The sequence below is a fragment of the Equus asinus genome, chromosome 9 (genome assembly GCF_041296235.1).
Source record: "Equus asinus isolate D_3611 breed Donkey chromosome 9, EquAss-T2T_v2, whole genome shotgun sequence".
Classification (NCBI taxonomy): domain Eukaryota; kingdom Metazoa; phylum Chordata; class Mammalia; order Perissodactyla; family Equidae; genus Equus; species Equus asinus.
In genome coordinates, this window is record NC_091798.1 from 23,143,076 (window position 1) to 23,168,794 (window position 25,719).

At 39.5% G+C, this 25,719-nt stretch overlaps 1 protein-coding gene across 8 annotated transcripts in view; it reads left to right on the forward strand.

Moving 5' to 3' along the window:
* Positions 1 to 25,719, forward strand: part of EBF1 (EBF transcription factor 1) — a 380,610-nt gene that overhangs the window by 284,549 nt on the left and 70,342 nt on the right. For all 8 annotated transcript variants that reach the window (XM_044777725.2, XM_044777723.2, XM_044777722.2 and 5 more), the window contains exon 10: positions 16,745 to 16,871. In XM_044777725.2, the coding sequence (XP_044633660.1) occupies positions 16,745 to 16,871 (127 nt within the window). The remainder of the gene's footprint in view (positions 1 to 16,744; positions 16,872 to 25,719) is intronic.

Consider the following 25,719-nt stretch of genomic DNA (forward strand, 5'->3'; position numbering starts at 1 on the left):
TATTATTTTACATATTATTTTATTTAATCCTCGTGATAGTCTTGTGTTAAATACTCTAATCATTCCCGTTTTATATATAAGTAACTGAGTGTCAGAGAGGTTAAGAAACCTGCCCAACATCACACAGCCAGATAGTACTAGAGATGGGATTTAATCTACAATTTATATTTTTACAAAGGAAATAAAAGCCCAGGTTGATGAGAGAGCAAGTGGAATCCTGAGAGAGGGAAGAAGGACAGAAAGAGGAGAGAAAAAAAGATGTGGAGTAATCCAGGTGGTACAATAGAAGAAGTAGTAGTAAAAGCAATGGTGGTAGTAACTACGGTGGTTGGTTTTGTTTTGGTTTTTTTTGAGGAAGATTAGCCCTGAGCTAACATCTGCCACCAATCCTCCTCTTTTTGCTAAGGAAGACTGGCCCTGAGCTAACATCTGTGCCCATCTTCCTCTATTTTATATGTGGATGCCTGCCACAGCATGGCTTGATAAGTGGTGTGTCGGTCGGCACCTGGGATCCAAAGCAGTGAACCCTGGGCCGCTGAAGCAGAATGTGCCAACTTACTGCTGCACCACCTGGCTGGCCCTACGGTGATAGTTTTTAATCAAATAAAATTGCATAAGTGCCTTTTATTTTGGTAGGGGAAAAACCAATTATCAACCATTTCTATAGGCTTCCATTGGATAGAATCAGAACTTGATACTGTGAATGTTTAAGAGAAAATATCTATGAAAAAGCTATAGAAAAATGCAGAGTATGACTAGAATTAGCTAACATTCATTGAACACTGAGTTCCTGCCAGGTACTGTGCTAAATATTTGGTCTGGCTCTTATGCGAGCCTCCCAGTATCTATATACCGTGCTGTTCTCATTTTACTGATGAGGAAATCGAGGCTTGGGGAAGTCAAATAAGCTGGTCAGTTATCAAGTGGTGAAGATGGTATTTGAACTCAGACAGTCCGACTCCAGGGCTCACCTTCTTAACCATCCATCTTTTAGCCAATGCCCGAATGTTTACCCTAGGGCATTATCTCATCGGCCCAGGGTGTAATGCCTGCCACTGCCATTGACGCTTGTGCTGGGGGTATCTTAGCAGTTAGTGTCGGCTTCTAAGGTAAGGTAGACTTGGCCTGTAGAGAATCAGAGGGATAAGAACGATTCCTCCATTTTCTAGTTGTCTACGTTCATGTTTGGAGCCATTGGCTTCCAGGAAGACTTTATCTTTATGAAGGATACATGCCTTGGTTAGGGGCAGAAGAGAATCTCTTCTTTTGTCTACATAAATGACATTAGGCAAAACAGTTAACCTGTTTGAGCCTCATCACTAGAGTAAGACCCCTCTCTATCCAAAGTCTTTGTCCGCGGGCCACATCATCTCTTGAGGTTATGCCACCTCTAAAATTTAGTACTTCTAATTTTAAATAAACTTTTATCTTTTCTCCATTTCCTCACTCTATAGCCCAAAGCACTCAGGAAGCAGGCTGGTGGGCCAGGACAAGCAGATAACGTTTTAGATTAGCAGCTGATGCTATTATTTGGAGTCTTTTTTTAGCTAAAGAATTTTAAAAAGAGCCAGAGAAAATAGGGCTAGCTTAATTTACCCTCATCTGTGCTCTTCCCCTACCAACCCAATCTTCTGCAAATGAGTAGTTCAGTTTAGCTCACTGATGGCCCCCTGAGGGCTGGGTAAAAGAAAGGTGGCACTCCGTTGTTCCTAACTCAGGGCTGCCTTCTGCCAGCTCCCAGTTTGCACTGAACCACATGGCTTTCTTGTGAATTTGGCTCACCATCTTTGTTACTCTTTATTATTTCTTGCCCTTTCTCCTGTCTCTCTTTTTAGAACGCAAATTATTTTTTTGATACTCTTGTGCTTATCCTGCCTTACCCAAAAGACTTAAAAAAAAGTCTTTGCGGAGTTTTATATACAAACCCAGGAAAACCCACAGGGTTAATATGTGGTAATGTTTAATGTGACTTGAGTTTTTTCTTGACCCGTGATGTACTTGGTTGTTTTTGCTTTTCCACCAACATATGATTTGGAGCAGGGAAGGGCTCCTGCTACCGGTTTGTAGAGCTAATCATTATTTTAATATCTCCTGAATTCCTCTGATTTCTAAACATTGAACACTGATTGGCTTGCCTGCTGGGTGCCTAGCGCTGGGATAGGTACAATGGGTGATTAAAGTTAGGGTTTTTGGGATCCGGTGTTTTATTTGGAAAGACAGCTTGCCTCCCAGAAGCAAATTAGAGAGTTACATAATATATTTATATAATATAATCCAGTGTTAAATTTGTGGTTTAAAATTCAAGGCAAGGTTCTCGAAGGCAGAGAGAGGGGTGTAGTCAGAAGTAGACTGTTTGAATAACCAATCAAGCTCCTATTATGTATGGATGGATCTCTGTGCTAGGCATTTTAGGCTCTCACAATCCTTTTATTTAATCACTGAAATCTCTGAGAGAATTTATACAGCGTAAGGTATTTAAGCTGTGTGTAAAGAAAGTACGGTGGTGAGATTGGTGAGGAGCTGAGGGTGGTGGGAGCTGCAGACAATCATCCAAGCAAAGGTTTACATTGCATGGCATAGCGGTGGGCAAGGAGCCAGTCAGAAGACCTGGATATTAGTTGCGGTCAGTGTTGGTCACTGGGCCTTAGTCTCCCCACCTGAAAATGAGGGGCTTAGACTAAATCCTCTTTGAAATCAGCTACAATTGTAGTAATTGCTTTTATCTACAGTTTACTCTCTTGAGAATCCCCCCAAAGTAAGAAGAGGGGAGTGATGATGGGTGGGAAGTAGCTTCTTTTCTTCCACTACTGTTCTTTACCTTTAGAACACACTTGCATTATACAAATACTATGTTTATTTGCAAAAAGATTCTTTGAACTTCATCAAAACCACTTAATTAGCCACAAAATTGAATCTCCCTGTTGATATGTCTTTAGTCAATATTTTTACTCTCTACACTTCAGATTCTGGTACCTGATATAAATCTGAGACTTATACCACGCACGATGTTGCTCTAATTCATCTTCCAGATAGTTCTATGGAATGTATCTTTAGGATATCAATAGTTACCTCATGGGAGATGAGGGAAGGAGGTTTTCCCTGGTAAGTTCAGAAAATGTTGAGTCAAGTAAATTCAACTGGTCCTTGTTCTAGGACTTTGCAGAGCTTTTGAAGTACTAACATGCACTTTGTCTAAGATGTAGCGTGTGGCATGTCCCAAACTTTTGTGACCACAGAACCCTTTTTTTCCAAGGATCACCTTACAGGAAGATATATTGGCAATGACTGAAGTGCATTTGGATTTCATGTTAATGAAGTAAAGACATGAAATTCAATCATGAAGTGATTGGGCTGGCCTAGATGTGAGAAAATCGTCTGAAGTATCTGCAGAGTATTATTCAGATTAGACAAGGAATGCTTAGAGCCATTATTCTTTAATGCTGCAAGGCTCTGAACAGAATTTCTCTCATATTTTGCATCTGGTTTTAGTCAGTGCACACTTGGCATTAGATGCCATGTGATTTTGTAGGACAGCTATATTTAAAGATTGCCGGGACCACTTAGCTCAGATGGGCGAAGCCAGAGTTTCATCACTGTTTGAACCAATTAGCCTCACACGGGGCGGCACACTGTCGTTTTCATCCAGATGAATATTTTCTTCAGCTGCATTCCCAGAGATAGGGAGAAGTCAAAAGACGCTGCCGAGGAGGGAGACCTTTGGGTGAATATAGTTCGGTAAATGGCAGTTTGAGGGCTGAAAAGCAAATTTGTTGCTTGAACCTAAAAGTTGGAAAAACAAGGTTATAAATGCAGTTCTTGATTTCTTTCCTTCTTCTTACTTATCTCTGCTTTCCATTCTCATTAGTACACGTAGCTCAGAGGAAGGGTGGTAAATAAAAAATAGCATTTCCTCCTCTGTGACGTTAAAAAATGAATGGCTGCAACTCCGCTGTATTCCCATTGGAAGTCTCTCAGGCCTTTTTGTCCAGCCTTGATTTTTACTGAACCACGTGTAGAGTCACAAAATTTTGAGGGCTTTGAGGAACCTTTTGAGTCATTGAGTGCAGCTGTTTTATTTTGGATGTGAAGAAAAAGAGGCTGCAGAGTCGTTCGATGACTTGTCCTGGGAACACGTTGGCTACTTAGTGCTGGCATTGTAGCCCCGTTCTCCTGACACTCACGTCCCCTCATTCTGCTTTCTCTTGTGCCAGGTGTTCTTAGGATATTTCCGTAGTCTTTTAATATACTTCCTTATATTACCAAACTCTCCCAAATTTTATACATGATGGCATTGGCACTCTAACGTCTGTTATACCACATTTATATAAGAAACAATTCCACTAAAATCAAAAAGAAAATTAGGAAAGGTGGAGAAAGACATTATTTCAAATATCATCTCTTTCAAAATCTCATAATGTAGGGGCTGGCCTGGTGGCATAGTGGTTAAGTTCGCACACTGCTTCAGCTGCCTGGGGTTCCCTGGTTTGGATCCCTGGCACAGACCTAGCACCGCTCGTCAAGCCTCGCTGTGACGGTGTCCCACATAAAGTGGGGGAAGATTGGCACAGATGTTATCTCAGGGTGAATCTTCCTCAAGCAAAAGGAGGAGGATTGGCAATAGATGTTAGCTCAGGGCCAATCTTCCTCACACACACACACACACAAAACATAATGTAGATATGGTCAATGTAAATAGCTGTCATTGTTTTACATATATTGAAGCTTACATGTATAAGTTTAATTCAAAGTTGATTAAATGCATAATTTAAAATAATTCATAGTTGCCTGCTTTTTCCTAAATATGGAAGTTGCTAAGTCTATATTCAATGTGTGCTTATTGATCGCCTAGTAAGTGGAAGAAGCTTAATGCAAAACTTTACACTTTATTTGTAAAGAATAAAAAGAGCACTGAATCAGTTGCATTAAACTTTGAATGCGATTTTGAAGAACACCATTGAATCCCAAGTTATTTTATGGGCAATCATTTTTATATGAGCCAGCATATTAAAAAAAAAAAATTCAAAATAGTCTAATGGGGGGCCAGCCCTGTGGCATAGTGGTTGGGTCCTGCACGCTTCAGTGGCCCTGGTTGGTGGGCTTGGATCCTGGGTGTGGACCTACACCATTCGGCAGCTATGCTGTGGCGGTGGCCCACATACAAAATAGAGGAAGACTGGCACAGGTGTTAGCTCAGGGCAGATCTTCCTCAAGCAAAAAGAGGAAGATTGGCAGCTGATCTTAGCTCAGGGCGAATCTTCCTCACCACCACCACCACCAACAAAACAGTCTAATGGCCTTTTTAATATAGTTACATAGTTACAACCATGCTCACCTTATTCCTAAAAATGCTTGAGTCTATATTTTTATTTTTAATGACTAAGGCACTTGAAGTCTGTCCTCCATGTTGATAATTATGGGATGACTTTGGGATGACGTTTTGAGCTAGTTGTTTGCAGTGCATTCGGGAGTGCCTATTGCTAGAAAATGGAGACCAAAGAAGTGTGATGCATTTCTACTTTTAACATGAGTCAAAGACAGAATTCACACCTGGTGCAGTCACGTGACTTTTATGAAGAGATTGAATATCTATGTGGTGTTGTGTCCATTTCATACGTGTGCTCCATGCTGTTTGCTGGAATGGCTCCCTGATGCTCTGAACTAAAGTCTTCCTCTTTATGCAGCCTTACTGACTTCCTCTTTCCTAGAGCCACACCTCCTTAGTGTGGGATTCAAGCCTGCCCCTTTAAGGCTCTGACCTTTCTTTTCAGCATCCTTGCCCACTAATCATCCTAACTTACACTCTAGTCACATTGAGTTGTTAGCTGCTCCTTATGCCCCTAGTGATTTTTCACCTCTGCACTCTTGTCTTGCTTACGTCATTCCTCCTTCTACTATGCTTTTCCCTCCTCTCTGTGCCCAAATCCTTCTGCCTTTTAAGATCCAGTAAATTACAACTTTTGTCTGTGAAATCTTCCCTCACAGCTCTAGGAATTGAATATATTCTTTTCTTTCTAAATTCCTATGTGGCCTTATCCATACCATGTCATGTTCCTTATAACTTTCTATTGTTAGTTATTGTGATTTAAGGGCGTGCTCTCTCCCTTGGAGGTAGGATTCATGCTAAATTCAGCTCAGTCTCCTACAGTGTCTAGCACAGAGCCTTGCACATCAGAGGCATTAATTCATACAAATTTATACAAAATGGTGTTGAATGACGCTACTTTTCATTCACTCATTCATTCATTTATTCATTCATTCAAACGAATGCTCCTTATTTGCATCTGTTGTATTCATGATGTTTCAAAGTGTCAGTACCAGATAGACAGATTGCAGTTTAGTTTTCGATAATGCATGTGTGGTTAGGTAGTATATATTTAGATATATTTATTGTGCAATAAGGATGCACATAAATACCTTAGTGTAAATCTGTTGGTTATGGTGAGGATTAAGTAGTAATAAAACTAACACTTTTTTCAAATGATGGATATCAGTGAGGCCTTCTCCTAAACTCATTCCAGGCGTTAATCCTTATAATAACACTAATTAGATAGCTAGGCCTCTCCCCTCATCCCACTCCCTTCCCAGATAATGAAACTCAAGGTCAGAGAGGTTGAATGACTTTGCAAAAGTCCCGCAGCTGATAATTTGCAAAGTTTAGACTTAAACCAAAATTCATCTGACTCTGGAGTCATCTCTTCACCATCTAATAAGAATGTGGTAAAACCTCATTTATCCAGAGAAGAGTGTTAAAACAAACTTAACTCTGGGAAATTCAGCATGAAACCAGAAGTAAGCAAAAAAAGTAAGTGTACAAAATAAAAGACTTTGAGGTAACCAGAACAGTTATTTTTAACAAACTGTGTTATCTTTTTCTCAGGTCATAGCAAATTAGAAGGAGCAAACTAGAGGCAAGTTGTTAGAAGCAGGCTCAGTGACAGCAGAAGTGACAGCTTAATGTCAAGGGCAGAAATGGAAAACCTAAAAAGCAGATGCAGAACTATATTACTGTGCAGCACTTTAATGACTGTTCATAATGACAGTGACCCTGAGTCATCAAGAAAGAGATGGCAATTATATTCAATATATTCTCTCTAAAACAGTGAGATGTGTGTAATGCATTCTCGAAAGACTTCCAGTGAAAGCCGTTATAGTGGCACAGTATTAAAAGGGGTTTGCCTTGGGTTTTCTGTAGAGCTCACTTCTTGAAGAGACATGTTAAATGAGGAATTGCTGAATATATGGGCAAGTATCAATGTATACAGTATGCAATATGAACTATACAAAAAAATGTTAGAATGAGTCTCAGTTTAGTGTCTTATAACTTTGATATTCTTTTGTTAGAGCTTTGAAAGACCCTAAAAGTCTTTTTGTGAAAGGTGAATTTATTCCCTGCTCCCCCATCTATCAGTCTTTTGGCTCTTATATTTTTCTTTCCTAATTTCATAGGCAAAGATTCTGCCCTGCAAACTTCCAACTTTGATAACATTCAGCCTCTTCTATAAATGTATCTGGCTTTGCTTTTTCTCTTATATTTTAATTTTTAAACAAACAAGCAGCAACCCAGGACCCTAAGCCAGGCCTGAGTAGGGAACGATGTTCATTCTTGACTGAATTTAGAAAAACAAGCCTTGAGAAAGAGCTCATTGTGCAGTTTCAAACCACAGGGGCTGGCGTTACTGGTGTCCAGTCCTCTCCTTCTGGAATACTCTGGACCTCAGGAACTCACCAGCGCTTTTCCAGCTCCCAGATGGTCAGGATGGGATCCAGTCGTTAATGGGGCCCAATTGGCACAAGATTTACATCCTGGGAAGAGAGCTGGAGAAAGTTTATTTAAAAAATAAATTATCGAAAAATAAATAAATAAATCTACCCACAAAACCAAAGGTAGTTGAAGTATAATGTATTTATTTTAGCCTTTTTCTCCCAAATCTGTTATTTTGAAAGATGATCTTGTTGCTGTTTTGTTTCATACAATTAACTGCATTGATTTAGGGACCTGGTTAGTTTCTCAGTCAGAAGAATTGAATAGTATATTTTTGCGAATGCTTAATGAGAATACCAGGAAGTTTGTTGGGGCAAAGTAAAAAAGATTTTTTTTCTTTGAATGGGTTTGATGTTTGAATGGAGTGGTATTGATTATTTCGTTGTTTTAGATTTATCAGGAACTTTATTGAATCTTTATCCTAATTATTAGTGGTGGTTAATGGAATCATGGCATTTATTAATTCAGTGTTCAGCAACTGCAGTGTTCAACTAAGTGCTTACTAGTTCCAGGCCTTGTTAAAATTGTGGGAGCAAATCGTAGTGAAAACAAGACAGAGCTCATATCCTCATGGAGCTTATAGTCTAGTTGAGGGATGCAGACAATCAATAGGAAAATATATCTCCATCTCTCTACTACGTGTCCATGTCTGTGGCCATATCTATATGAGAAAAATTTCAGGCAGTTTTAAGAAATACTGCTGACTGTTCAAAAGCTAGGTTTTAAATCTCCCATTTAACTCAATTCCTGAGACTTTATTTTCAAGAGTCTCCTCTGACATTCATACATAAAGTTTATCTTTGGGAATTCATGTGACCCAACATATTTTGCTAAACATTGGTTTAAAGTTATTTTCTTGAAAGGACAAAAGGAAACCAGAATGTTTGTGAAACAGTAAATGTCTCCACTGGCTTTCTCTCACGTTCCCTGAGAAATCATATACTGCCTTGGAGACAGGCAGTTCTTGGGAATGAAAAAAATCTGTGTTACGAAACCCAGAGAACTCTGATTAAGGAACAAACCAGAATACACTGAGGAACTCCGGAGAAGCGCCGGCATCCCCTGATTTATGTTGTATCCACTTCAGCAGAATAGAGATAGAATATGGAGGTTCAGCCGGTACATTCACCAAGAATATACACTTTTCATATTTCAACTTCCTTCAGGAACTCCTGAAAATAATATTTTTTAAATGCCATATTTAACTATAGAAAGATGAATGTTCTAGATTGGAAGGAAAATAAGTTTGCTTGTGTGGTCACTGCCACTTTGGTGTCATTTGAAAACTCCTTTGTCTATTCGGTTTCAAAGCTTTAATTATGCTTTCATGTTACCATTTCCTTATTTAAGTGTCTGCTTCATGTCCATCACTCAGCACCCCCTGCCTATCTCAAAAGAGGTGGTATTATTATACTAATTGAGGAGGAGGCAGGTTGCTGTGAGAATTATTAATACATAAATTAAAAAATTAATCTGGAAAGTGCTTTAGGGTCCCTTGAGAAGCTCTACCCAAACACAAAGCATATTTAACATTATTATTATAAGTACTCCCGCAGAGCAGATAAGTCAGTGCAGTATGAGATCAGTAAACTGAGGCACAGAGGGTGACAGTGGACGAATGGGCCGGCCTACCTTAGAACCCAGACCCTTGGATGGGTTAACACCTAAAAACCACTGTACCAGTGCCCGCTTTGGGCTTTTTCTGGTCATAAATATAATTATTTTTCCAGAGAAGAAAGTTTTCCTTCCTTTTGCTCCTTCTCTTTAAGTCTGTGCTTGTTTTGGGTTTTTTTTTTTTTTTACTTTTTAGTGTTGAAAGTGATTAAGGCTAAATATTAAATCCTAAGGCTAGTAATGAAAAATCACTTGTGTGCTTTCTAGTAATCCCAGTTATTTTTTTGGCTTTGTGGCTTGGAACTTCAAATTACATTTATTTCATGTAGTCCCATTGGTTGAAAAACATGCATAAAGGCTTATCTTGGAATGGCTTTCTTGTTTTGCCTGAGGGATAATTCTCAGCTAGCCTCTCACCAATGAGAAAGGTTATTTTGAGTACCTATTGTGTTCCCAGAACCTTTGAGGTTCTAGGAGAAACTGAGGACCCAGTCGACCCTGTCAACAGTGGAGGTAGGGTGAAAAGTACAAGACAAGTGCCAGGAATTGTGGGAAAACAATGAACAGCAGTAGGGAGGGACAGCCGTGGATCTATAATGGCAGTCATCAGTCAGGCAGACGCGCCACTTCTAATTGATCACATTTCTTAACTTTCTTGAAACTCATTTTCCTTGTCTGTGAACCAGCTAATACCCATACCTGCCCCTACTACTACAGGACAGAAATCACTGAAGGAGCTTTGCACAGTACTTGGCATGTAGTTAGAAGACGATGAAAAGTCATTGCTGCTGAAGTCACCACCAAGGTCATCACCATTGTCCATTTAGTGTGAGCTGAGTGATACAGATAATAAGTGCTACTGGCTCTCAGAGAAGAAAGTAATTCCCAAGACTTGCCTTTTCTCTCCATAATTCTATGACATGATTCCATTAACGTTTTTAAGTACCAGGTACTCTCATTTACTTACCATGCGAATCATGCTTTTGATACTGCAGGAGGCTTTTATAAAAACCATTTGGAGAATTGTTGTCTCCCATACCCCTCTTCCGGGCTTCCAGACTTTGCACACTACCTCTTTGAAGTTTTGCCTCCATCTCCATGCCTCCTCCACAGTCCTCCGTGCATCCACTGAGGGGTTCCTCTCTCCTGTTTCTTGCACTTCTGTGGAGGACAGCCCCCACCCACCACCCTCATGTCTGTGCTCCATCCGTCTCTCTCAATGGCCGTAGCAGCTTCATTTTGCACCCAGGGGTCGCAGCAAGCGTGCCTCATCTGGCCACCTACCACAGGATTCTTCTGGTCTTGTGCTCTGAGTCAGGAGAAGAGAAGATGCTCACATAAGCTGCTCAGAGGGAGCATAATTACCACTCCCAACATGTCCTTGGTGTGCTGGCAGCCCCTCCTGGGACCTTGCAGAGACCATGTGTGTTTTGTTCACTATAATTCAACATTTAAATGTTATTTCTTCTGATTATAATATTAATACCTTCTTACTATTGAGAAGTTAGAAAGATATGCGAAGGAAAATAAAATTACCTGTAACTTTACCATCTAGTGGTAACTTCTCTTGACACTTTAATGATTTTCCTTTTAGTCTTTCTTCCATTCAAATATATATCTAATTTTTATATAATTGCATGCAATACATATTGCACAAAACTGATATTATTCTACTTTTGATCTTTAGTAATATTTTTTGCATAATAAAAGTAACACCTGAAAATGTACAAATTAATTTATTCCAGAATTATTTACATAATTATTGTTTCCTGTGCAAATGCACACACACACACACAAATACACACAGACACATGAGGAGGAAAAGAGAGAAGATGAATCACATCTAATGTCATCAGTCCAGAAATAAACACTATTAACATTTTAACATTGATCTTTTGTGGGCTGCTTTTTAGTACTATTTTACTATCACTTTCTTAACCTTTTTTCTTCTTCTTTGTTTCATCTTATCCCTTCTCACTGGAGTCACAGACCTTTAGACATCCTCTTCTTTTCCATCGCTTAGATGAAATCTGAGCAGTAGTCTCATGCAGGGACCTGAGTGCTGGGTCAATTGGATAATTAATTTTAAGAGCAGCTTAGCTAGGGAATGGGAGTTAAATATTATCAGGTTAAGAACAGTGGGTTCATATGAATAGGGATTACTATACCTAATGGAGTCAAACATCTAGTAGAATTCTGGCCTAATTTATGTAGGTATTTATTCCAGATAGATTTCGGAAATATCCTCTATGTAAGGCATTAGGTTAAATAGTTCAGAGGATACGAATAGGAGTTAGACCCTCTTGCTGATCTCAGAGACTGTCTACTGGGAGAAAGATGGGTAGGAAAATATTTATGGCACAAAGCAAAATAGGATGCTAAGTGTTACAGTATAAATGCCGTAATTATATACATTCTTACAAAGGTGCAGGTCACTCTGACTCTTAGGATCAGGTAAAACTTATTGGAAGAGGGAGCATATGATCAAGGTCTTAAAGAACAAATAGAGTGTCAGTAGGGAAATGTTTAGGCAAGGAATGGCATGAACAAGGCAAAGATGTTGGGCAAGGCTGCGGTGTTTTCATGTCTCCACCTGCCCTACTTTCCAGAATGTGGAAAGGCAAAGTGGGAAGTATGGCTAGAAAAGGAGATTTGCTGTCAGGCCTTGCTACACCCTAAAAATTATGCCCAGGAGTTTGGACTATATTGTATGCAAAGGGGACAGTTGAGGATTTGAGTCAGGAAATGACCTGATGAGTTGTATTTGAAGAAGATAATTTTCATGGAGAAAGTAGAGATAGAGAGAGACCATTTAGAAGGCAATTATAATATTGTAATAGTCTGAGTAAGAAATGGTGAAAACCTGAACAGGAGAAAGTGGAGAAGCAAAGAGCCAGTGGAATTCATTCATGGCTGAGGAGGTGGGGTAGAATCAACATGACTAAAAGAAAAATCGAAGGGGGAAAAACTAAAGATGATCCCAAGGTTTCTGTTTTGGGTGACTTAAAGGGTAACATTCCCTTAGCTGAGAGAGGGAACACAGGAGCAAGAAATACATTTATAAGTAGTAAGATGACAAATTTGGCTTGGGTCATGTTGAGATTGAGGTGGCAATAAGACATGTTTGGGGAGATTCTGCGACTCTGTTGCTCATAAAAGCTGATGCTTGGCCAAAGGGATCAAAGCTACAGGTGTAGATTTGGAAGTCAGTTTAGCTGAGGTTGTTGAGCCAATGGATGAGTTCAAGAAATGTTAGGCAAGTAAAAAGAGAAGAAAAGGTAGAACAAAACTTGTGAAATTTCTACACTTAACAAGTTGGCAGAAAGGAAAATTCGGGAAATGAGGAAAACAGGAACCAATGAATAAGAGAAGGGCTCTGGAAAACACTTATTTACAGGCATAAGAGAATGGTTTTCTTCCTAATGTTTCAAATAATATTAATTAACTTGCCTGATCCTCAACTTTTCTCATCTGGAATACATATCCCACAAGGATGGGTTTTAAAAGACGGTGAATGTGGAAGTGCTTTGGTAAACCATCAGACATTCTGCAAATCTTAGGTCTGATAATTAGCGTCACAGAAGTGAAGAAAGTGGAGACTTCCAAGAAGGGAGAAAGCAGTGTCAGATGCTAGAGTTTCAGAAGAATATTTATTTTTAGCTCAAATTGTTTGGTTTGTGATTTAAGGAAGTTAAGTCAAAAGAGTGAATCTGTTCTCTAATCACTTAGAACCGTATTTCCCAAAGTATGGGGCTGTGTCCCTGGTAGCAGAGCAAACAGTTTTCGATTTGATGTAGACATTAAGTAGAACTGAATCACATAATGAGAAAGTTATTCTCCTTTTGTTTCTCTTTTAATCCTCCTGATTTACATTAACGGAGGAGGACTCAGTTGAGGCTAATAAGTCTGTAACATCTAACACTAGCACGTCTCCCTTTTCAGTAAACTGCTTTAGGTTGTCAGCATTATCTAGCTAGAATTTAACAACATCATGGCAACTTTAAGATTACCACCTACAGTACCTTCTTATTTTGGCAGGGGATACCAATTTTCCAGTTGCAATAGTGATACAAAGTTTCCTTTTAAAATGTTATTTTAAACAAAAAGGTAATAAATTTTTAAAATATTAAGTACATAATTGTATAGGTGGTATATAAGATATGGCAAACTGAGAAAGTGGCATTCCAATGATGGAAGTTTGGACGTTTTAGACTTAGCAGAACCGTTGGTCCTTCTCTTGTTTAGAGTGGCTTGCCTTAGTTCAACCAGATTAGAACAAGGTTGGAAGTTTATCGTGGGATAGAGGTTGGGGGTCTTGGATTCTAGACTTCCAGCTCTAGACCTTGTCCTTCCCCTAAGATGTTGGGTCAATTTTTGAAGCCACTAGACTTTTCTGGACTTTGGTGTCCTTAGTCGTTAAAATGAGAGTGTTAGTTTTAAATGATTAATAGCATTCCCTGCAGCAACAAATTCTATGATTCTTTGAGTGATTAGTAAATAAGCCTATGCTTTTAAATTGATAAAAGTCAGATAAAATGCTTTTCCTCCGCAAGCCATCAATATCACTTGTCAATTCCAGAGGTTGTTCCCAGACTAACATCCGCAGCAAGGAAAACATCAACACATTCATTCTCTAATGATGATTCATATTCTACCTCATTTATGAATGATAGTTATTTCAAGAAGGAATCTCTGCCTTAGGGTGATTGATTAAAATTGAAAATGAAATTGTAAATGAAAATTTGTTTCAATTTCCTGAGCCTGATGCTTATGCCAGCACCCTACTCTCGTCAGTAGTTTCATTGCAGTCATATCTTATCAATTCATAAAGCCCGTGAATTTTGTTCTTCAGCGTAGTAACTCATAGGGAGTAAGTTCTCATACTTAAAAAGATGTCTCCATTCATTTATTTACTAATATCTTTACATCTTTTAAAATTTATTCCCCTGGAGAAAAGGGAAGGCAGGTGAAGTATTTTCTAACTGGCTGAAAGCTCTCCTAAGTATTATTGTGAATTAATGTTACTCTACATTCCAAGTAACTCAAAAATAGAAGCATACCATCTATTTGGAATATAACAGTATGATGACTTCCCCCATCCGAAACACAGCCAAGGAGCAGGTGGTAAATGAAAAATGAATATAGTGCAGAGGTAGAAAAAAGCACACACACAGTCTTTGCATCTGAAAAATTTGAATTTGTCTCTACCTTTAAAATTTTTCCTTATGAACAATTGCTTCTCTATAATTAGATAGAAAGTATTTGTCCCTGCCGTTTTTTGAACTGCATCGATGTCACTTTTTGCTTTAACTTGCTCTAACAAGGGTGATGTTGTGCAAGCAACTTAACCATTTTAAGATTCTGTTTTCACATCTGAAAAAAAAGGGATAATAATAAAAGCCAGTGTTCTGGCCAAATTCACATTCGTATGTAAAATCCTTAGCAATGTGGTAGATGCTTCCTAGGCACTCAACAAGTGTTAATTCCCAGTGTTGCAAAAACACTCTCCGAGCAGTTGAGATTAAACATGCGCTTGATTTTGGAAGATCATCTTTTACTGCCCTTCAGAGCTTCTTTCCTTCTCCTATCCTCTATGTGATAGTAAATTTGATTTCCTGATTTCAAAGCTTACAAATTAGAAGAGCAGATTAGAAGCTGCAAAGGATACCAGAAGGAAAAAGACAAAGGAACTGAATAATATAGAAACGATTTAAAAGTCGCAGCTATTCGAGGCCATTTAGTTTAGGGGAAAATGATCCCTTATACCTCAGTAGTCCCTTAAGGCTTTTCTGTATTACAGCAAGATATAATAAGGGGTATTCCAAATGATGATCTTGATTTATCAAGGCTAAATTAACTTATATAAACTTTGTTTATAGTAGAAAACATACAGTGCGTTTTGGAAGAAATTCAGTATGAGAAGAACGAAATTTTAAGTGAATTTTTTTGTGTTTTATGGGTAAACCCATAGCCATCCAAAACACCCAGCCATGGAGATGAACTCAGTCTTCAGGGGTTTCACATAAACATGGTCTTACAGAAATATCTTTTGTGTGTCTCCAGCAAATAAGCTAAGGCTCCACACATTCTATGGAAGAGGATAGGCATTTCTATCTGTATCTAGTTAAAATGATTTTTATGCAGATGGCTTTTTCTTTATGTTTCAAGGAAGAGCATTTGACAGAAATTACTTGTGGACTTTAGCAGTAGCAACTTTCTTACGTTCTTTTCCCCAGGACTTGGTGTTAGGACAGTTTACCCAGATGAGTCCCAGGGGCTGGCGTTCTTGAGTGTCACCTAGATTCTCTGGGGGAAACATTTGAATCGGGCCTGTTTTGCACGTTAAAACAAAAGCCCTTTCTAAGTTACACCCATAAGAACAGCACAAACATAAGTTAGTACAAACTCAAATGATAACCCATTGTATACTGACTCAGTATCACAAATATTGAGCTAAGTGAATCTGAAAGGATCAAGGAGTGGGCACTTGCAGACACCATAGAGAGAACATGTAGAATCCAGCATCATCAGAGGTCAACTAGTCAAATACCAGGGCTGGATTTTTCAAAGAACCAGATAATGCCAGTTTTATGGCCATTAATAACATTTTAGTTATATAAACAAAGATAAGAGTAATAAAAAATAAATTCTGCTTTGCAGTGTAATCTGATTGCCAACAGAGTTCAGAAGGGAACTTTCTCGTTGTGCACGTGGCATTGTGTAACGGACCAGTGATCATTCTGCAGACCCCTCCCCAACCTTTCATTTCCCTTTTATGGACAGTTCTTAGTTCTGCCAGATCCGTGAGCTATTCCAGGGAGGCAGCTTCTTTGGTTTCTCCTTGAAAGCTCTTTGATTGTGCCTCTGGTAGTTAAGGCACCAAGTGGTCTTCGGGGCTATTTCATACGTGTGCTCTGCAGCTAATCAGAGTGCCTTGGCCCACTGATTTCCTACCTCTGTGTTTCCCACATGTTTAGGGGCTCAGTTCAAACACCAGACCCACCAACCTCTGGACAGGCATGGCGGAGCTCAGCACTGATTTGGATGTCTGCTTCAAACAGAGATTTTCCAAAGGATATCCTGTAGTAGATAAATCATTTCATTAGGCCAGGTTCACTTTTCAGACCAGGAAGCAGAGTGCCTGCCGTGTAGGAAAACTCAGATAAAGTTGTTATGGCTGTACTCAGAGCACTTGTAAATATTGTTGTCAATGTCTTTTATACAGGTTCCATTAAGATTGTATTTAGACATTGGCAGGTTAATTATGTGTTTTAAAGCTTTGCTTATTGAGATCTGATAGGAGTGCTATGAAATGAGTCTTTTTACATATTGCAATGACAATTTTTTTTCCCGAAATGTCTCCTCCAGTTGATTACTCCTCATGCCATCCGTGTGCAGACCCCTCCTCGGCACATCCCTGGTGTTGTAGAAGTCACATTGTCCTACAAATCCAAACAGTTCTGCAAAGGGACACCGGGAAGATTCATTTACACAGGTAAGAACCACTGCCTTGGCCTTGTGGATCTTTTACCTTGACTTGTATGTATCAGTTTGTGTTTTATTTTTAAGTCTAGTTGCTGTTAAGACCTGCTGTCTTTCTCCATTTCACCATATGTATGACCAAATGAGTTGCTTTTAATGTTATTATTATTATTTAAGAATTCATTGGGTGTTGAATGACAGGATGCTGCATGACATGTTCAGTGGAAATACTGGTTGGATACCTAAAGAAGCAGTGTGAGAAACAAGGGAAAGGGAAGGAAGTGCTAGACAGTTCTGAGTCTCTCTGGATGTTAACCATCTGTGTTGGGTTTGTTTGCTTTACGGAGTAGAGTTGCACTTTAGTGAACAGTACGACTTTCTTCTGACCTGATCATAGCATTTGTATTAAAGACAATTGGTAGTTTTCATATTTAATTCTGGGTTGGTACTTTCTTCGCCTGTAAGCTGCATTTTGCCCTCCCCAAACGGCCTTGGCACTTGGGTCCACCCTGCAGTAAGAAGCTAGGGTTACAGGGTGAATGTGAATTCCCTTGCATCAGATGGAGAGAACCAGGCAGGTTCTCTGTGGAAATACATCAAATACACAGTCTAAGTGCCCAGTGTGCACTTTAAGAGATTCTCAGATTGTAACGTGCGAACCAAACAGCCAGGGATCTTTTTACAATTCGGATTCTGATTCAGTAGCTCTGAGTGGGACCTAAGACTCTGATTTTCTAACAAGCTCCTAGGTGAGGCTGATGCTGCTGGTCCAAGGACCACACTGGGAGTAGTGACATTCTGGGCCCTCTGCTCAGTAGCACTCATCGGGGAACTGTCTCCAGGACCTGGTCCCACATTTCCTTCTTCATTCAATAAAGGACCACAAGGCCACATTAAGTACAGAGTGGAAGTTGCTTTCACAGAGACTTCAGAGCAGCGAAGCGATAACTCTAACACATCCTGATTATAACTGTACCATTAAATGGACAGATTTTATTTTGCTGTGACATTTTACCTCAAAGCATCTTTCCTTTTGTATTTTAATACTAGGAATAAAACCAACCATGCTTCTTAGTGTCTCTCTCCCTCTCTCTCTCTCTCTCAAAATTATAAAAACAATTAATGCATCCTGACCCTTGGAAATGCCTCCCAGCCCTTTAAACAAAATGCAGGTTTGGTGCCTGCCTGACGATTAGTTTTAGTTAATTGAAAATTATAGGATTGACCCAAGAGGAAAATTTTGTTTGCACTCCAATCACTTTTACAAATTAAGGAAAATTACCACAATTTTGTTTAGCTAAGGTTTCACACTGAGTTCAAGAAATTAGCTCAGCCATCCCAACAAAGTCAGCACTTTGTTAGTGAGCACTTGAAAAAATAATAGTCTATCTGGAGTTTTGTGGTGTATACAAACGAAGCATAGAGAAAGCTATGATGCTTTATAGAAGTAGGCCAAGTGTTTTTAATTAGGCTCATTGGTTCAGCGTAAGTTTTGAAGAACAATCAAACTAGCAGATTAGCTGTTTCTTTTAAAGCTAGGATTTCTTGCCATTCATTTTTCCCATGAGAACTTCCACATAGCACTATTTTTTTTTTTTTTTACAAGCCTCATTATGGGCCTGCAGGAAAAGGACCAATTGAAACTTCTGATACTGTAACATTCCCCACCATCATTCCGATGGATGGGAGTTTTTCACAATGTTCCTCACTGAACTCGGTGTTCTGGAACATATTACAAAACCACAGAGGCCAAATGTTTTCTCTGAGGAGTTTGGACTCTGTTTTTGGCCGAAAACATTTAGGCCTCGCTGGCTGCTTATTTACTCTGCTATTAAGAACAAGAAAAGGAGAAGAAAAAGAAGAAGAAAATGCTCGTGTGGTGGGAGGTACAAGAGGCAACCAGGCGTGATTCCGCTTTGGTGACAACGTCCCTGCCCATTAATGGTTCCATTTTGTGGTCAGGTCTCATTTAGAAGAAATTATTTTTAATCAGTGTTCAACAAAATATCCCCTTGAGCCACCTGGCCATAAAAGTTAAAAAAAAAAAATCATCCCCATTAAATTACTTAAGTTCTCAAAAGAAAATAGCTAGGGACCCATCATTATTTGGAATTTTTTTAACCATTAAAAAAAATTGCCGTCAATTTAAGAAATCACATCTTGGAAAACTTGTATCATGCAGGAATTAAGATCAAAGATAAAAGGGCAGATTTGCAATTCTAAGAAGCAAAGTAGTTAAGAGAAAGAGAGAGAAATCCTTGGTGTGCATGGACGTGTGTAAGTGTGCGGGAAATTTGAAGTATGAAAAACGCTTCTGCTGGTCTTGCCTCAAACTGTGGCCAACAGACAAGAAGACTTAATTTTTAAGTATTCTAGGAGATAGTCTCACCTCTCCCCATGTTAGAAAAATAAAATTTTAAAGAAATTGGCAGAAAAACTTCCCCAGTGATGTAGCTGGCTGTTAATAGTCTCTGTGACATTACATCGTTTCTAACAAAAGGGAATCTCTGTTAATTGGTGAACCCCATTTGGGCCTCTTGATCATTAGCCTTAAATGCCCCTACCAAGGTCACTTGTTGGTGGCTGGTGCTGCCAGCCCCTGTGATTTGCTCAGTTTACCTCCTGCTTGTCACCACTTACTAGCGAAGGCATAGAGATGGGTCGTAAAACCTCTCTGTTCCTTATATCCAAACAACTGCTCAGGTCCTTGTAAATGTGCAGCCCTCCTCTTCTGTCCATCCACAGAAGCTCACACTTCATTTTCTTTAACATCCACAGCATTTCAAGATGTGAGGCTTGGTTTTCTGGATGGGATGAGCCAACCCTCTTGTTTCTTAGTGGAATGTCACTTGGAATTTTTCCCTTAAAAAAAAAAAAGAAATATCCTAGGACTGAAAAATAATGACCCAAATTAAGGCACTGTTGCCGTTTGGGGAGTGTGTGTGAGAGAGTTTGGATGTGTGTATGTGGAAGTCTCTCAAAATCCATAATCATTAAAAAAAAAAAAAACCTGAGACGGGAACAGCATGGCCTAATCTATGCAAATAAAGGCAGACTTTTGGGGGAGGGAGGAAGGAATTTGACTAAACACAGATTGCCTGCAAGCTGGCTCCACTTGCGAGGACTGTGAGCGCGGCTCTCCGTCACTGGTTCCTCAGACCAGGACACAGGAGGGCTTCTCAGCTGCCAGATGTGCAGTCCCCTGTTTGCCCAGTCAGAGTGAGGGAGGGAAGTGAACCCCAGCTCAGAACAAAGAAGCTCAATAGCACTTCCTGGATCTTATTTATTGTAGCCAGTTATTCCTATGTAAATGCAGAGCACGGCTGACTTTAAATTTTAAGTAATATTTTCTAATGGAAGGAAACAAAAACCCTTTCAAATGACAAAACTGTTTTCAAAGCCCCTCTAATCATGTGTCTGATCAGTCAGTCCAATCGGAAGTAAATCCCCATAAACCTCCACTGCCATGGAAGGCGGTCTCCCCAATACCTTTGTTGTTCTCACGGCTTGCTTTTCTGCAGTTGTTACGTCTTTAAGTGACTTGGATCTTTTAGAATTGTAATCTCTCCTGCTAAGCTTTAAGTAACCTTGGGAGCTGATAAAAGACTCTTAGGAGCCTTTAACTGCTTCTTCAAAGTTCTTAGAATTGGTTTTCCTGATAAGAAGTGGCCAAATCCAAATGTAGTTTTTACCTTCATTCCCGTTATTTCTCCATTGGAGAGACTGCTATCTTTGGGGAAAATGTGACTGGACAAATGGGCCACCGGGACGATGTTTGGCCAGCTTTAGTATGCCTGAGAGCCATATACTGTCTGCTCCCCAGCAAGTTGGTGAAAGTCCCGGTGAATGATCATCTGACAGCTCAGGTGTCTGGTTAGGTCACATCTCAGACCCTGCTCCTGCTGGGTTCTCCTGTTCTAAACATTTTCCACCAAACTCCCTGCCCCTGTGGAAGGACTAAACCAATACCCTGTATATTAGTCTCAGAATTAACTTTGAAGTAAAAATTCTTCCTGGAAATACTTTCTGTTTGTACTTCATTCCCAAATAACTTTGCATGGAGAAGCATGACCCATTAGAAGGGGCCATTTCGGTTGAACATGCTTTGTGAAACTCAATGACATGTACCACCACGTCTTTCAAGTTTTCTTTTTTCTCCCCATTCTTCTTAGGTTCTCCCTCTTACCCCCTCTCTCTTCTTCCCTTCACCCTCTTTTCTTCCCCCCCCCCCCCATTCTTTGCTTCCTCACTTCCAAGGAGACAATATAGCAGTGATTGAATCCTTGGATTCAAGAGACAGTGGTTGTAGATTGAACTCTCAGCTCTACCACTTACTAGAGAGGTTGTTTTGGGGACATTATATGATGGCTCTGAACCACAGTCACCTCATCTTTACAAGGGAATAATTCCTTGCACGGATTCTCTTTAGTATCAGGAAAATGTGTGTAAAGCACCCAGCATGAGCTAGCATGAGTATTAGTAGTTCCCATTAATAACTGACGGCTGTTATTATTATTCATCCATTCATCTGTTGCTGAGTCTCTACCATGGTATAAATATTTTACGTGTAGTATTGTTTATCTTCTCATCATTTTCCTGGAGGTCTAATAAATGTCCTTTAGGATTTTTAGTAGCAAAACTGTAGGAATCAGTAAATTAAAGAAACAAGTAACACCAATCAACCATAAATAAAAAGAGCAAAATATAAAGTAGCAAGAGAAAGAGATTTATAAATTCACATTTATAACAATTTTGATATAATAAATATTTTCTCAGGAATGGCCTCAAACAATAAATATTTTAATAAGGCAGCCCTGATTTATAACGTTCTCTGGTGTTGACTTTTCAGGAACAACACATGCCTGTTCTCTTATTTCCATCTCAAACTTCAACCCTTCCTCTGGAGGCCATAGTGACATGGGTACCGTCTATCACCAGCCTGCTTCAAAGATGTTTAGGTTATAATCAGCTTCAACTCCAGGTTCAAGAGCTTTCAGGCCAGAAAGCTCTGTTTTTAGTTCTTGAAGACCTCCTCCACAAATGAAGGCTTCCACTCTGGGGATAAACAAAGTCATCAGTTCTGGGGAGAAGTGGAGAGTTAGCACCTAATGAATCTTGCATTCTTTAGCCTCTTCTTACACTAATTCATTGCCAGATAAAGCTTCGAAAAATCCACCTTCTTAACATTACCCTGCAGAGAAACATTCCCTATTTGCTCACTGTATGTAGGATGTAGCCCAAACTCCCAGGTTTGGCACTCACAGCTCACTGTGCTCTGGGCCCGGTGCTTTCTCAGCTCCACTCAAATCAGTCTTCTTGCTGTGCCTCAAGCTCACTTCATATTTAGCAGCTTTGGACATGGTAATTCCTTATAAGGTCCAGTTCAAACTCTGTTTCCCCTCTGAAGTGTTCTCTGGCCACTGTAGTATAGTGGACAGAGCACTGGGCTGAGAACAAGGAGGTCTGTGTTCTAGCCCCAGCTCTGCTGCTAACTGGCTATGAGACATAGGGTAAGTTGCTTACGTGTTCCAGACTACAGTTTCTTCATTGTAAAATAAGCCAACTGGACTAGGTGACTTCGATGTTCCCAATGGCTCATTGGCTGGAAGAGTCTCTGTCCTTGGATCTTTTGTCATGTGTGCTTGGACCACTCATTCATCATTCACTTCCTTATGCCCTTAGCTCTCTTGTTCCTAGGTAGACACATCACAAAAAGTCCATAATCTCCAAGAGGAAAGAGCTACCCTTCCCCTATCTTAGACTAGTTTGTACACTGTGTTGAAGCACCTTTACTCAGTATCTTACTTGCAATAGGTATTCCCTAACAATTGATTGACGTATTGCCCAGGATCAATGGATCCTCATTGATTTTTGTGCCCTGGATGACATAGAATGTAAATAAGCACTGTTAATTAAAAATCTATACCTTTTTGCTCAAAGTTTTACATGTAGAGAACACAGTAGTTGGGCTTTCTGTTAAAGAAAAGATGGAATTGAATCTATATTATAAATACTCTTAATGTTTTCATCTGTAAAATGAGAAAATTTTAATAGTACCTGCATCTAAGGAGTAAATACGTCGGTGTATGTAATGCAGTCCTGATAGCAGCTAGTACAGTGTGAATACTCCCTAACGGTAAACTCAAAAACAGAGAAGCAGACAATGGGAATGTTTCTCTTGAAAATCCAAAGAATTGGTCATTAGAACACATTTTGGTTGGTATTATACATGAGCTAGGTTTCATTTGATTAAAGAAATTGATTCTTTCTCAGCATTAGAGTAGGAATCCAAAGACCTGGGTTCTAATTCTGATTTTACTACTTTCTTTTGTTACTTCATTCACTCATCTCACAAATATTTGTGGATTGCCTGTTCTATTCTGGGCAACATTCTAAACCAGTTCTAGGCAATGTTCTAAAACAGTGTTGAATAAAATCAGACACAGTCTCTGTTCTTATAGTCTTAGGAGGAACATAAGTGGACTATTTCAACCTGGTAAGTGCCCAGAAAAACAGGAACAGAGTTTCAGACAAGCATATAACACAGGAACCCCAACTCGTCAGTTAGAGATATTTTCTTCGGGTAAAGATTCATGAGCTGAGGTTTGAAGGATGATTAAGAGTTAACCTGGCAATTGGTGAAGTGCAGGGGTAGTGTGGGGATGGGGAAAGAGAATGAGTGTTCCAGCAGAGAGAAGTATGTAAGAAGGCACTGAATGGGAGGAAATGTGGCATCTTGGAAGGCTGTAAAAAATCCAGTGAGGCTGAAAAGTCAAGAGAGGAGGAGAATGGTGAGAGAGAAGGCTGGGGAAGTGGGCAGGGACAAGCCTCTGCAAAGACTTCTAAGCTATGGGGAAAAGTTTGTCATCTTAAGAGCAATGGACAGTCCTTAAAGTGTCAGAAATGACAGGTAGATGTGACTAGATTTTCATTTTGGAAAAAAAAAATGTTTGGCTGAATGGAGCATAGGAAACCAGAGTGGATGTTGGAAGACCTATTGGGAGGCCTTTGCATTAGTCTGGGACAGAGATTTGATGACTTCAATTTGGGTGGTAGTGGGTGGAGATGGAATACAGTGAGAGGATTCAAGAGGTATTCAAGAGGAAGAATGGACAGGATCTGGAGGTGGATTGGATGTGGGGATCAGGGGGACAGAGGGCTTAGGCTACTAGGTTTTTTGGCTTAATGGATGGTGGGGCCATTCCTCCTCTGGGTGTCCCAAGGGTCTTTTGAGTATCAATGAACAAATGTGCATGAAAATGTTTTGCAAAGGGTAATATTCTACACATATGTTAATTGTTATAAAGACAGGCCTAAGCAAACTCAGGAAGAATTGGGGAAAGGAAGTCAAGAATGTGTTTTCTTTTATATCAGATTGTTTTCACTTAGGATTCAGCTGAAGGAGGGCTGTGTAATGAACACTTGACTAGCAGTTCTGCCTTAGCAGCGTCCTAATTGGAAAAGACCCAAGAAGAAAGAAAAATTAACAGACTGCTCCTGTCCACATGTCTTGAATATTACTCCAAATGAGCCATTTACACACAAAGAAAAGAATTCAAGGCAGAGGGAATGTTTATTCTTTTTGCTTTTGTGATCCAAAGGGTAGGTCCCAAGCCTCTTCTCCGCTGAAGGGAATTTTTTCACAAAATAGGATTGCTCCTGATCTGAGCTATGTTGATATTATTTGTGATCCTGCACCCGCTGGCGTTTGTAAAGTTAAACAGTGTTGGTGCCATAACAGGGACAACAGCAACGAGAGTCACTAAAAGTACCCATTGTATTGCTGTGACATCTATAAAATGCAAGTCATTTCTGCAAAGAATAAAGCTGGTCTGAAGGAAGCATATTATTTTGCATATTTTATGTACGTACTTTCCAAGAAATATGACCTTTATTTCCTATTTGGAGTGGAGTGTAATCAGGACTTGAGTAGCTAGTGTAACAGGATCATTAAAAGGGATATTTTCACTGACATTAGAGGTCTAAATGGCCACTAGGCCTTATATACAACCTTGGCTTTTTCCTGTCTACCCAGAGTTAATAAGTGATAAGGCCGGGAGAGAGATAAATCACAGAAATCCCTGTCCAAAGAAAACATATTGACTACAGCCAAGCAAATAACAGACCATAACCAACGGTCCCATTCATCATTCATGTAATAGGGATATAAAGTATTTCCTACCAATGAAACCGTATAGAGGGAAAGGCAGATAAGCTTCCCCAATCTAAGGCATGTGATTTGGTTATTAAGGGACATGAACTATTTGTCACATGGCTTTAATCTTTAAGATGTGTTGCCATTTCTAAACTATAAATTTCTGGTCAGGGATTAGAAAGCTATTAACAATAAAGGTAGGAACTGAGCTTTATATGTCTTCTTGCCAACATAATGCAATACTATAAAGTCTTGAACCTCTAATCTATTTAGTATGATATAACATGATTTGGTTTTCAAAGCCAATAAACTATTTGGAGGTTTTCAAGGCTTTTGTTTTTGTTTTTACCCAACATCATGATAAATTAACCCTTCAGTTTTTAAGCTATATATGTTGAAACTTTCTCTAATAGCCTAGGGGTGAGGGGTGGAGGGGGGGTGGGAGGGAAACTGAACTAAATTTCTTTCTTTTTCTCCTTTCCTAAGATTTATTCCAAATGTTTGATGGTGGATTGTTTTCTGTTTTATTTGTCCGTGTCAGCAGTTGTTAGTGGTTAGTGGTTAGCAGTGTTAGTTAGTGATAGTTAGACACTAGTCTTTCTGTTTATTGTTAACTAAGTGATGTGGCGCCCACTAGAGCATTAAAACTTGTTTTTCTTTCTTTATTGCAAAGCAATACATAACATACCAATTTCAGATAATTTGG